The 13,029-nt window shown below is 51.9% G+C and overlaps 1 protein-coding gene across 3 annotated transcripts in view; it reads right to left on the reverse strand.

Moving 5' to 3' along the window:
* LOC140392851 (ephrin type-A receptor 8-like) overlaps window positions 1-13,029 on the reverse strand; it is a 667,123-nt gene that overhangs the window by 240,047 nt on the left and 414,047 nt on the right. For all 3 annotated transcript variants that reach the window (XM_072478584.1, XM_072478583.1, XM_072478585.1), the window contains exons 5-6: window positions 7,312-7,647; window positions 3,143-3,267 (exon numbers count right to left, since the gene is read on the reverse strand). In XM_072478584.1, coding sequence (XP_072334685.1) covers window positions 3,143-3,267; window positions 7,312-7,647 — 461 coding nt within the window. The remainder of the gene's footprint in view (window positions 1-3,142; window positions 3,268-7,311; window positions 7,648-13,029) is intronic.

The raw sequence follows: 13,029 nt of genomic DNA on the forward strand, positions 1-13,029 counted from the left end.
TGGGTACTGGGTCACATCCCCCAACGAGTCGAACATTCTGTCGAGATCCTTAGCCATGGCCATCACCGACTGCACGGCGCCTTGGACACCTTCGCTAAGGGTGCCCTCCTCGTGCACCAGCTTTCCATTGCGGTCGTCATCCTTGCAGTGTTGGTCTCGGTGCCGCACATTGCCGGCGACATCTCCTGCAGCCATAGCCTCTGGGACACCCCCAAGCGGCTATGGATCTGCTGGAGTGATGCTCACATCTCCCTCTGAATATCGAGGTTGGTCACTATTGTCCCCATCAGACCCGGGTAACTCTGCACCACAGACTCAGCATCAGGCTGGGACCCAGCTGGGTCCTGGAATGCAGCAGCCCTCACACTGCTGCCTCGCTTGGGGGTTCCTGCCTCCACCTGATGTACATCAGCAGCAATGTGGTGCTCACCAGGTTGCACCCCCGAAGCCTGTCCACTAACTAATCCCACCGAGGTGCATGTATCTGCACTGGTGGAGGGTGTAGCCTCGGCTACGGTTGCATCCTCGGAGCTCTCCTCCGAGGTGTTCATCTCGGAGTCAGTAGAAGGGGTCACCCGGGAGGGGCCGGTGCCGTTGGCTGGAGGACCTGCGGGAGAGTGGACATGTGGTCAGTGGGAAGGATGGGTCAGTCAGTACGGCAATCACTACTCACATTTGACAGGTCCCCCGGTGGTTCCTCACCTCTGCGGCATCCGCCAGCCTCGCGTTGGTGACCGATCTGTCCTCAGCCACACCGGTCACCTCCAGGGCATGCTCCTCGAAGGAGGTGAGGATTCTTATGCCTGCCACCCCTCTGCCAGTCTGGGCCCCCGCCCGATGGTTATGAGAGAGCTTTCCCAGAGGAGACACAGAGAGGGCATCGTTAGCCACACGCGTGGTTCACAGTGATGGGAAGGGGGTGTGAAGAAGGTGTTGCGGTGGGGGTTGAGGGGGAGGGGGTTTGGAGGAAGGGCTGGGGGTCGCATGGGGAGTTGGGGGTTGGTTCTCCCTTTTTGGGGGGGGGGGGGGGGGGGTGGTGGGAGTCGTTGGTGTCTACTCACTTGCGCTGCCCAGTGTAGGTCATCGACCTTCTTCCGACTCTGGAGATCAGTCCACCTGGTCACACTCTCCGAGCTGACAGCTGACACCACCTCATCCCAGACAGCACTGGCTGCCTTGTGGCTGACTCTCTGGGACCCTCGGGGGAACAGGACATCCCTCCTGACCTCCATGGCATCTAGCAGCCTACCCAGGTCAACATTCCCGAACCTTGGGGCTGGTCTCTTGGACGCCATTGTTGCGGGCCGGTTGGGGTTGGCTGAGCCAGTGCAGCTTATGTGTTGCTCGACCTTGTTAGCGGGGGGGGTTGGCGAGCGCAGTCCCGGCTTATCAGCTGGTGAGCCTTCATTTGCGCCAAGAAGCCAGTGAAGCCTCGTTAAGTGGAATAATTAACGTTGAATAGCTTTGCCGGCCTCGCTGGGTCAAGCGCCGGGAAGCTCGCAGCAATTCCCGCTCGGTACCGCACTTCGAAATATTTCGGGAGAGTCGTGCCCTTAGTGTTTCAAACTTAATAAAAACATCCCAAGGTGCTTCACTGAAACATTATCAAGAAAGATATTTGGAGATACATAAGCAGTTATTCGGACAGATGACCAAAGGTTTGAGCAAAGAAATAGAGGGTTGTCTTGATTGGCAACGCAAGCCGAAAATCCCATGAGAACGGGTAACGTGATTTTCGCCAGGGTTTTAATACATTTCATTAAATTTACATATTATTAACGGGCCTCCTGCCACATGATTGCCACCTCATTAAATATTCATGTCTCTGAGGTTTACAACTGGTTTGGCCAGACAGGAAGCAGTTGAGGTTATCCCTCTGGAGGGGCACAGAAGTAAATATAGCCACCAGCGGGGGGAGAAGGACATGCCAACCTGACAGTGTCACCCTGTACTGGGAACAGTGCGGGGAGGGCCCTAGTGGGAGACCCATGGGGAGAGTGTGTGTATTGATGTGTCGTGCGGGGAAAGCGCCAGTTATACTTCCATGATGGTGGTGGGGTGCCGGGAAGGGGGGGGGTGTTGGGGCGTTCAATGCTGGCGTTGGATGTGGGGGGGGGGGGGGGGAGTGAAATGCCAGCGAGCGCTGTTGTGGGGGGGGAGGGGGTCTTATGAGGAGTTCCTGAAATCTCCATGATGGGGGCCATTAGGCAGTAGCATTGATTGGGGCACCCTTTAAAGATGGTGCCCTGATCTCTTTGGAGCCGGCTCCCAGTTCTATGAGATCCCACCCCACCAGAGTGACGGCGTAAACTACACTCACTCATTTTCTTTTGTCTATAGAAGATTTCACGAGAAAATGTGTCTGAGCAACTGGAGAGTTACATGCCAGAGGCTTCAAGGAACATTTTCAAGGAGAATAAAGAGGGAGAGAGGTTAAAGGAGGGAATTCCAAATCTTAGGTTGAAGCGGCCTCCAACATTGCGCTTAAGGTTTCCCTGTTAGGCCTCCGAGTGGACGGGCCGAGTATCATGTAAGGTCCACCCATTGCACTCACTTGTGCTGAGTTCATTATTTGACCTCCGTGTGCATGTTACAAGTGGCCTCCTCAGGCAGGTGTGTGATGTGCCCACCCTTCAGTGTCAGCAAAATGGGGCAGGTTTAGCTCAGTTGGCTGGATGGCTGGTTTGTGATGCAGAGTGAGGCTAATAGCACAGGTTCAATTCCAGTACTGGCTGAGGTTATAACCTTCTCCACCTCGCCTGAGGTGTGGTGATCCTCAGGTTAAATCACCACCAGTCAGCTCTCCCCCTCAAAGGGGAAAACAGCCCATGGTCACCGGGACTATGGCCACTTTACTTACTTGTACTAAACAGGCTATGACGTCATCGTGGATGGGAGCATGAAAGTTTCACCATGGGAAGTTATCAAACCATAACAGTGACTATCTATTAAAATATTGCTCCGTCAATTCTTTGATGACAAACCTCCTTTGGAGATAGCTCCAGCAGGACACTAGAAGATATGTTGCACGAGGCAGGTATCCTGCAGACTCAAAACTCCAACATGACAATTGAGTCCAGTTACCTTCTAAGACATTTGAGATAATGATTCAGATTACACAGCACAGGAGGAAATGCTTTACCTTCTCAAAATATTTGATCTCATATTCCAGTATGATGCCGTTGGGCTGATCAGGTTCGTGCCACATTAATGTCACACTGTTCTGACTGGTGTTTTCCTGTTTGACAATCAAGATCTGTGATGGGGCTGGAAGCAGAGAGATACAATGGGCAGAAAACAGCTCAAATTAGCCTCCACGTTAAAGAATTGGCAAATTGGAGTTACATTTAACAGATCACTTATTCGTCAGGCCATGTTAGCTCAATACACCCGGTACGGTAAAATAGCGGTTATGTGCCAGGGCGGATAATCCAGAGGGCTGGATTAACGATGTGGCAACACGAGTTTAAATCCCACCACAGCAGCTGGGGACTTTAAACTCCATCAGGTTAAATAAATCGAGAATGAGTGGTGACCATCTCACTACCAGTTCATGGCAGTAAAACCATCTGCTTCACTCGCGACTTTCGGGGAAGGAAATCTTCCATCCTTACCCAGTCTGTGACTCTGGACCAACAGCAGTGTGATTGACTGTGAACTGCCCTCTGAAATGGCCAAAATGACACACAGTTGTTTCAAGGGCAATTAGAGATGGGCAATAAATTCTGGCTTGGCCAGTGATGCCCATGTTCCATGACAGAAAATGGAAGCACAACAGCAGCCAAGCAAATGGAAAGCCACTATCGTCTTGTTAAATGCATCATGAAACATCCAGCATATGTCTACACTCTATAATAATAACACGTGAATGTTCTGAAAAAAACATTAACATTTGTTTTTGCAGTTACAGGGTATCTTACAACCATTTGATAAAGACAAAGCATGAATGTCACATTGGCTGAATATCTCCTGAACAATTGAGAGATTACTGTGAAAATGGGGCGGTGACCCTCCACACTCGAGCACTGAGGACAACACCCGAGAGATTTAGGTTCACACCCTCAATTTACTGAGTGAATCTTGATTGAGCAGAAGCCTCCTCGAGAGATGTAACACTGAGTGTGAGGGCTCCGCCTCCCAGTCAATATTGGAATTAGCAATGATAAAGGCCTCAATGTAAATCTGCAGCCTGGCCTCTGCTGAAGAAAATCTGATAATCTTTATTATTGTCACAAGTAGGTTTACATTAACACTGCAATGAGGTTACTGTGAAAATCCCCTGGTTGCCACACTCCGGCACCTGTTCGGGTACACTGAGGGAGAATTCAAAATGTCCAATTCACCTAACAGCAGGTCTTTCGGGACTTGTGGGAGGAAACCGGAGCACCCGGGGAAACCCACGCAGACACGAGAACGTGCAGACTCCGCACAGAAAGTGACCCAAGCGGGAATTTAACCTGGGACCCTGGCGCTGTGAAGCAACAATGCTAACCATGCCTGCCAAAAACCACCAGAAAATAAGCTTGAATAAAATGTATTTTTAAAAATACAAATGCTTTTACAAGAGGTGAGAGTCACGATTGACATCTAAGCTGAGCAGGAAGATAACCTTTAGTGGGTACTTTGCGAACAAGCTTTCATGAAAGGTAATAGCATATACCATATGAAAATGGGATTTGATACTCAGGCCTGAATTTTCACACAGACGAACAGGCTAGTGCAATTTAGACCTGGTAGAAGAAGGTCCAAACTTACGGGAGAGGTAACGTAATCTTTTGGATATGGTCCCAGGACATTAATGGTGTGGCAAGGTGTCCTTTGGGAGAGGTTACATGTCCTTTGGCAAAGGTTAGGTGTCCTTTGGGAAAGTTAAGGTGCCCTTTGGGAGAAGTTAAGTCCCATCTTGGGATTGTTGAAATTAGACTTGAATGTGCGTAAAAAGTACATAAACCCATCAAATACCTACAGTGCAGAAGGAGGCCATTTGGCCCATCAGGTCTGCAGGAACCCTCTGAAAGAGCACCATACCTTTTCACAGTAACTTCATTGCACTGTTAATGTAAGCCTACTTATGACAATAAAGATAATTATTAATTAAATACCTAGGCCCACACTCTCCCCGCCATAGTCCTGTAACCCCACCTAATCTTTGGACACTCAGGGGCAATTTATCATGGCCAATCCACCTAACCTACACATCTTTGGACTGTGGGAGCAAACCAGAGCACTGAGAGGAGACGCACACAGACATGAGGAGAACATACAAACTCCACACAGACAGTCACCCAAGGACAGAATCGAACCTGGGTCCCTGGCGCTGTGAGGTAGCAGTGCTAACTACTGTGCCACCGTGCTGCCCCATCATTGAAATTGTGAAGCTCATTGGAACTTTCAAAAGATCTGATCAGGGAGATGTCAAAGGCATCTGTCAAAGGGGGCTGACAAGGAAATCAAATCTCCTGTCCTTTAAATATTTGAGAAACAATTGCAATATGACAAAATACGCTTGCTATTTCACTCTGTTTACATAAAAGTGTATGCCACCATTATAGGATGACAAATTACACAACTTATCATCATAATGGCATGCCTATCAGTTCTCAGTTTGACACCTCCAATTGCTTACAAAATCTTTGAAGTGAGTCTATGAATACAAGTGTGTATTCTTACAAGGGATTGAAGGAGGTTAAATGTTGAGAATTCATTTTTTACACTGGGAGTGTTTTGTTTGAAACAATATATTCATCAATAGACACTTAAAAACATTATTTAATCTCAAAATGGATCACAAGGTCTGCTCATGGTAGATACTAGGTGGGTTGGCATGGAGAGTATAAGAGAAAAGGGTGGTGGGAGAAGCGGTATGGGTTGGCATGAGTTGGCACTGTTGGCTATAAAGAGCTTTGGGGATGAGTGGGGGGCATGTGCTGGCATGGTTAGCTGAAGGGGCCATGGGGTTAGATGGGAGAATGAGGCAACATGGGTTGGCATTGATGGGGCATGGGGATGCATGGGAGGGTGGGCGGGTGAGAGGGCTGAGTGCTGTTTTTTGTTTAATTGTTCTTTTTGTTCCTGTGACAAAGTGCTGGAGCACCAAGGTCGGCCTTCCGCCCAGCCCGTCTCCACACCCACAAGCCTCCAAACTCTTTCTAGGGGGTGGTGGCCTCAATCTGCATTTTTGCCTGCCCCCAAAATGAAAATCCAAACTTCCAGGCCATTGTCTCCCAGGTCGGGCTTGTGGAGACGGGGATTGTCTCGACTTTACACTCCCAAACCAGAAGCGGAAATCCAGTCTATAGGCAAGCGAACACATTCTAACGAAGCCAGCTGGGTGGCACGGTAGCACAGTGGTTAGCACTGTTGCTTCACAGCACCAGGGTCCCAGGTTCGATTCCTGGCTTGGGTGACTGTCTGTGCGGAGTGTGGTAATACCAGGTATTGCAGTACCTGAGAGGTGAATGATCATTGGCTAGACCGAGGGGTCTACCATTGGATAATGTACATAGCCCCGCCCTGAGAGGCGGGGTATAAGAACCAATGCCGTCCCAGTAGCCTTCACTTTCTGTATCATCGCTGCTGGGTACAGTTCTAGCACATTAAAGCCGATTAGATATGACTCCCCTTCGTCTCGAGAGTTATTGATTGTGCATCACGGAGTTTGCACGTTCTCCCCGTGGGTTTCCTCCGGGTGCTCCGGTTTCCGCCCACAAGTCCCAGAAGACGTGCTGTTAGGTAATTTGGACATTCTGAATTCTCCCTCTGTGTACCCGAACAGGCACCGGAATGTGGCGACTCGGTGCTTTTCACAGTAACTTCATTGCAGTGTCAATGTAAACCTACGTGTGACACTAATGAAGATTATTATTATAATTAACCACCAAAAACTTATGAAAACCTGTAAATTCTGTTCTTCTCTGCCCTATTCAGTAATTTTAAAATACACTAAATGAGAGGGAACCTCTGACCTCTCCACTTCTCCGAGAAGTGAATATGCAGATAGCAGTGAGAAGGGAATGATGCAATCAATTCCACATTCAGAATTCACCACAAATTTGTTTGAAACAAAAGCATAAAGCACAAATATTTGACATAATCGCATGCTCCCAAGCTACATAATCCAACAAACATTATGTTAAAATATGAAAACAATGAATATCAAGTGTTTTCGTTTCAAAACTTTGCATAAATTAGGACATTGAAAGTACACTCGATGTAATCTTCCCTTAAGATATGAGGCCCAGGCGTGTTACTTTTGGGTTGTTTGTGTTTCTCTGACTCCGTGATAGGCTGAACGAGATGTGACTTTCATACCTGCCTGGTTAGTGGTGACATTAAGTGAAATGAACTGCCGGGGCTCCAGGCTGAGATCGGAGACCCCATTCACCGCCTCGACCTTCAGGGTATAGTTGGTGTGCGCCAATAGGTTAACCACGCTGATAGCCGGCTCGGTCAGTCCCATCTGCTTTGGGCTGAATCGAATCCCATTGCCACATGCTTCACACTGGCTTGACTCCCATGCACACTTCCTGCAGATGACATTGTATCGGATATCACTCCTTCCTCCGTTACTGGAGGGCGGGCTCCACTCCATGATCACTGAGGTTCCATTCACACTGGAGAGGGCATTTACTGGGGCAGAGGGGGGTCCTGGGAAAGATTAGAAACAAAGATAGTCATGTAGCACATGTGGGCATTTTAAAATCGTAACATTTTTGTCTTTTGGGAAACTAAGGCGAGTGAAATCTCATTAAATTCATTTGACAATTTCAAATTAGTTTTCCTGCTATGCAACTTGAAATGCATCTCAATGCAAGCAGGTAACTTCAATAACTTGCCTCTCAGCAGTCTGCACTATGAACACATTCCTGAGATTCCATTAATGTTCCTCACATCACATCCAAGTTGCAACATTCCAAAATCACCTTAAATGTATTTAATCCTCAGAGTAGTGACATGGAAGAGCAGAAGGAAGGGAAAGCTCTGACCATTCATCCCAGTCCCACAGACAACTCAGTGGAACTACTCAATCTGACTGATTAAATTGCCCCGTTAAATGTCCCAGACCCAACAGGATTGTACATATCTGGAGGGACCGTACATGTGACTGTTCTATGTTCAGTCATCGGTGAGTGGCTGGGAGTTATTCATAGAATCCATAGAATCCCTACATTGCAGAAGGAGGTCATTTGGCCCATCAAGTCTGTACCGGCCTACTGAAAGAAAACCTTTTCCTGGCCCTTCTCCCTATCCTATCCCCACAACCCTGCCCTATTCCCTCAATTGTGGGGCAACCTAACATGGCCAATCCACCTAACCTGCACATCTTTGGACTGTGGGAGGAAACGGAGGACCCGGAGAAGGAAACCACGCAGACACGGGGAGAACGTGCAAACTCCACAACCAAGGCTGGAATTGAACCCGGGTCCATGGTGCTGTGAGGCAGCAGTGCTAACCACTGTGCCCCCGTGACTGAGTTTGGACTTCAGGCTGAGGAGATGTGACAGAGCAAAAGAGAGCATTGTTGCAGTGTTGTCAAATAGAAATGGCTGACCATCACTGGCATTAAGACAGGGACTATTCGAGTTGTATGCATTAATTTTAGTTGAAACCAACTTGAACACTCGTGCATGTCATGATACTTCACAAGTGAATTAATGGGCGTGATTTACTGGCCTCGACATCACTTGGTGTCATGATGAGGCTGTTGAATCTCGTGAAATTCACGACACGCTATATTCTCATGAGATTTAACGGTACCTTACGAGACTACGTAATCTGGTTTTCGCCCACGCTGGGCTGGATCCAGATCAGCATATTTAAATGAGTCATTAGGCTGATTTAAATATGCATGCACCAGATTCTCCCGGCATCTGGAAACTAAAGGCCTCCCCAGCGAGGCCTGGACCAGGGGTGGTTTAGGACTGGTCCACACAAACATGGACTTGCCATAATGGCAGCTGTGGGGGGTCTCCCAGTCCATTCCCTGGTAGTCGAGAACAGGGCAGGGTGACACACTGGCTCTCTCTGGCACCCAGTGTGCTTGGGTGCCCGGATGCCAGAGTGGCACAGTCAAGGGTCGGCGCCTGAGGGGGCGATGCCCTTGAAAGTGGGGATGAGGGGTTAAGGGCGGGTATGAAGGGACCTTATAAAAATTGGGGTGGTGAAGGACGGGGGTCCTGAAAGGGAGGGCCCGCCCAAAAGGGAGGGTGGGGAGGCTTGAAATGGGGGGTGCTCACAGTGACCCTATAGCGGGGTGTCTCAACTTGGCGGGGTGTTGGGTAATGCCCAGGTGCGCGGGAGAAGTGACATTGCCCGTGGGTAAGCTCACTTAGAGATTGGGGCAGCCCTTTCAAAGTAGCGGCCCGATCACTCAGGAGCCCGTCTCGTCAGCAAGTTCAGCTCCCCACTGCTGAAAGAATTTTGAAGTGTGGGCTTGACCGGTGAGAAACTCCCCAAGGCCTAACAAAATTATTGTGGGTGAATACCGGTGTGGATCTTACCCAAAAAGCCGGCGGGAGACATCCCCCCCAAATACGCCCAAAATGACACTGGGCGCGATTCTCCAGAAAGATTTCTAAGTGTGGTAGAGAGCGGGAACTGCCTCGAGCTTTCCGTGCTCGGCCCAGCAAGGCTGGCAATGCTATTCAACATTAATTGGTCCACTTAATGAGGCCCCACCGGCTTCTTGCCGCAAATGAAGGCTCGCCAGTTGATTCGCCTCGACCGCACTCAGCAGTCCCCCCCGCTAACAAAGTCAAGCAGTACTTCAGCTGCACTTGCTCAGCCAACCCCAGCCAGCTCACAACAATGGCACCCAGGAGACCAGCCCCAAGATTCGGGTGTGCATATCTGGGGAGGCTCCTAGATGCAGCGGAGGCCAGGAGGCATGTCCTGTTCCACTGAGGGTCAGCCACAGAGCAGCCAGTTCTGCCTGGGACGAAGTAGTGGCGGCTGTGAGCACTGGGAGCATGATCAGGAGGACTGTCCTCCAATACAGGAATATGGTCAATGACCTACACGGGCAGTGCGAGTGAGTGGATACCAATGCCAGCCCCTCCCCACCCCCCCCGAGGCCTTTTTCCCACACGTGAACATCCACCCCCAAGTCCCCATGCAACCCGCTACCCTCCCCCTCCCTTCAACCCCCCCAACCCTTCCGTCACCCCCCCCCACTGTGAACCATGCGGATGGCTAATGATGCTCTCTCTGTGTCTCGTCAGGAGAAGCTCTCCCATAACCATGGGGAGAGGGCCCAGACTGGCGGTGGTATGCCACACATAAGAATCCTCACCTCCTTCAAGGAACGGGCCCTGGAGGTGACTGGGGTGGCCGAGGACAGATGCTCCAGAGGTGAGGAACCACCGGACCCCAGCCAAAGGATCTGTAAAACGTGAGTTGTTATTGCCTTACTGACTGACCCATCCACTGACCACATGTCCATTCTCCCGCAGGTCCTCAGATGACGGAGCTGGCCCATCCCAGGTGGCCCCCACCCACCAGCAGTGCAAATGCACACACCTCGGTGGGAAATGTTAGTGGTCAGGCTTCTGGGACACCATCTGGTGAGCACCACACTGCTGATGATGCACATCAGGTGGAGGCAGGAACCCCCCGGTGAGACAGTGGAGGAGGTTTGGTCCCAGCCTGATGCTGAGCCTGTGGTACAGAGGTACCTGGAGCTGATGGGAGACGTTAGGGAGCGGCCGGGACATTCAGAGGGCGATGTCAGCGTCACTCTAGCAGATCCGTAGTCACTTGGAGGAGTCCCAGAGGGTGGGGGTGCAGGAGATGTCGCCGGCAATGCATGGGTTGTGACCACAGTGCACGACGTTGGCACCATTAGTGAAGGTGAGCAGACTGTGGCAGCCATGGCTGAGGGTCTTGGCAGAATGTCCGACCCACTGCGGGATGTGACCCAGTACCAGGTCGACCTTGATGAGGTTCTGCGGGACATGTCCCGCTCTCAGATGGGAATAGCCGAGGCACTGCGGAGCCTGTCACAGTCGAAGGCGGGCATGGCTGAGGCACTGCAGAGCTTGGCCTGGTCACTGAGGAGCATCGCCAAGGATGTTGACACCTTGCTGCTGACATTGGGGAGCCGCCAGTGCTGGCAGAGCCAGATGATGCAGGGGCAGCCGGGGCTCGAACCAGCTGCCCCTCTGTCCAAAGGTGAACCCCAGGACCCTATGGGCACCAAGCAGGAGGAGCCGTCCCATAGAGTTGGCGATAGTGGCCACCAGCTCCCCCGAGTTCCAACCCCCCCCCTGATGAGGCTGCGTCCCGGGGTCAGCACACAGGACAGGTAACGGCTGTGCATGTGCCGCCGACAAGTGAACCGGGGCCCTCCAGCCCCAGAGCCCCCAGATGATGCCCGCCAGGGGCATCGAAGGCCACAGGATGTGGTAAGCAGCTGGCTGCCTCCACCTCAGATGTGCATCCTGTGGAAACACTAAAGATGTAGTGGTAGAGTTGGGAGGGCCAGGCACGTTGAGCATCACTGAGGGCACCGGGAGTGGGGGTTGATGGACCAGGCCACACCCTAAATCAATGGGGCGAGTATTAGGGCCTCCCTGGCCCTCAGGACTGGCTGGACCCTCGCCGCTGCCACCAGGCCTGTCGCCTCTGGTTGGCCCTCTGGTTCCTCCCTGGTCACATCCTTCAGCCCCTGCTGGTCCGGCGTCAGCTCATCATCCTCGTCCTCCTTCTCCTCTTCCTTGGTGGCCACATGTTCCTCATCATCAACCTCCAGCTCATCGCCCCGCTGCTGTACCAGGTTATGTAGGACACAGCAGACCACAACAAAGCGGGCGATCCTCCGGGGGGTTGTAATGCAGGGCACCAACAGAGTGATCGAGGTATCGGAACAGCATCTTGAGGAGTCTGATGCACCGCTCAATCACAGCCCGGTTGGCCACATTGGCCTCATTGTACAGGGTTCTCCGCTTCGGTCTCCGGACTCCGTGCTGACGTCATTAGCCAGGCCCTTATCCCCCAAGAGCCAGCCGCCCATCCTGAGGTGCTCATCGAAGAGGACAGGGATGTCTGACTGCCTCAGGATGTAGCTGTCATGGACACGCCCCAGAAGCTCCATCTGGTGGTTGTGCAAGAGCTGTATGTTGAGGGACTGGAACCCCTTGTTGTTAACGGAGGACACTCCCAGGTGGCCCGGTGAGCGCAGGATGACATGCTTGGCATCTATTACCCCCTGGACCTCGGCATCCTGGCGATGGCAGAGAGACCTGCAGCCCGGGCATCTTGTTGGGCTCGGTCCATGTCAAAGATGATGTAGTTTTCCAACCGGACATACAGGGCATCCGTGACCTGTTCAATGCATCTGTGGGCTGTGACCTGTGAGATAAGACACAGGTCCCTGCTCGAGCCCTGGAATGATCCTGAGGTATAAAAGTTCAGGGCTGTGGTGACATAGGCAGCCACTGGGAGTGGGTGGCCTCCTCCTCCAGGTGTCGCACCATCTCCTTGTTGAGGCGGAGCCTCCTGCGGCACACGTTGTCCGTCATCTGTTCAAACAACCAGCGATGCCTTTACATCCTGGGCTGCCTGATGGGCGGCCAGGTCCACAGGGTGTGGGACAGGGTCCAGCACATGGTCCGCCGCCTCGAGCATCTGCTGATGCTGTTGCTGCCACCGTCGCTGGCGTCTGGCTGTCCGGACTACCAGCAGCACCACTCGGGCAAATTATGGATCCACAATCCCTGCCATAGCGTTCAATACCCATAAGGCATTGGGAGAGGGTGTTAGACTGACAAACAATGGTGGTTCCCACCCCGGGACCCTCCGTTCCCCCATTGATCCCCCCTCCCCCCACACGGAACACCCTGCCCATGCACCCCCAGCCGCAGCGAGCAGCACTCATTGGGCCTCAGACCTTGTACCCCGGACATCCGCTCAAAACCTCACCTGGACCGGGTGATGGTCCCCTCCCCGTGACACTCACCCACCCTCCAGCCGTGGACATGGCTCTGGAACTGTGTCCCATTCCCTGGGTGTTCGGACATTGGCTGCTGCCTG

Source organism: Scyliorhinus torazame, chromosome 16, assembly GCF_047496885.1.
Source record: "Scyliorhinus torazame isolate Kashiwa2021f chromosome 16, sScyTor2.1, whole genome shotgun sequence".
NCBI lineage: Eukaryota > Metazoa > Chordata > Chondrichthyes > Carcharhiniformes > Scyliorhinidae > Scyliorhinus > Scyliorhinus torazame.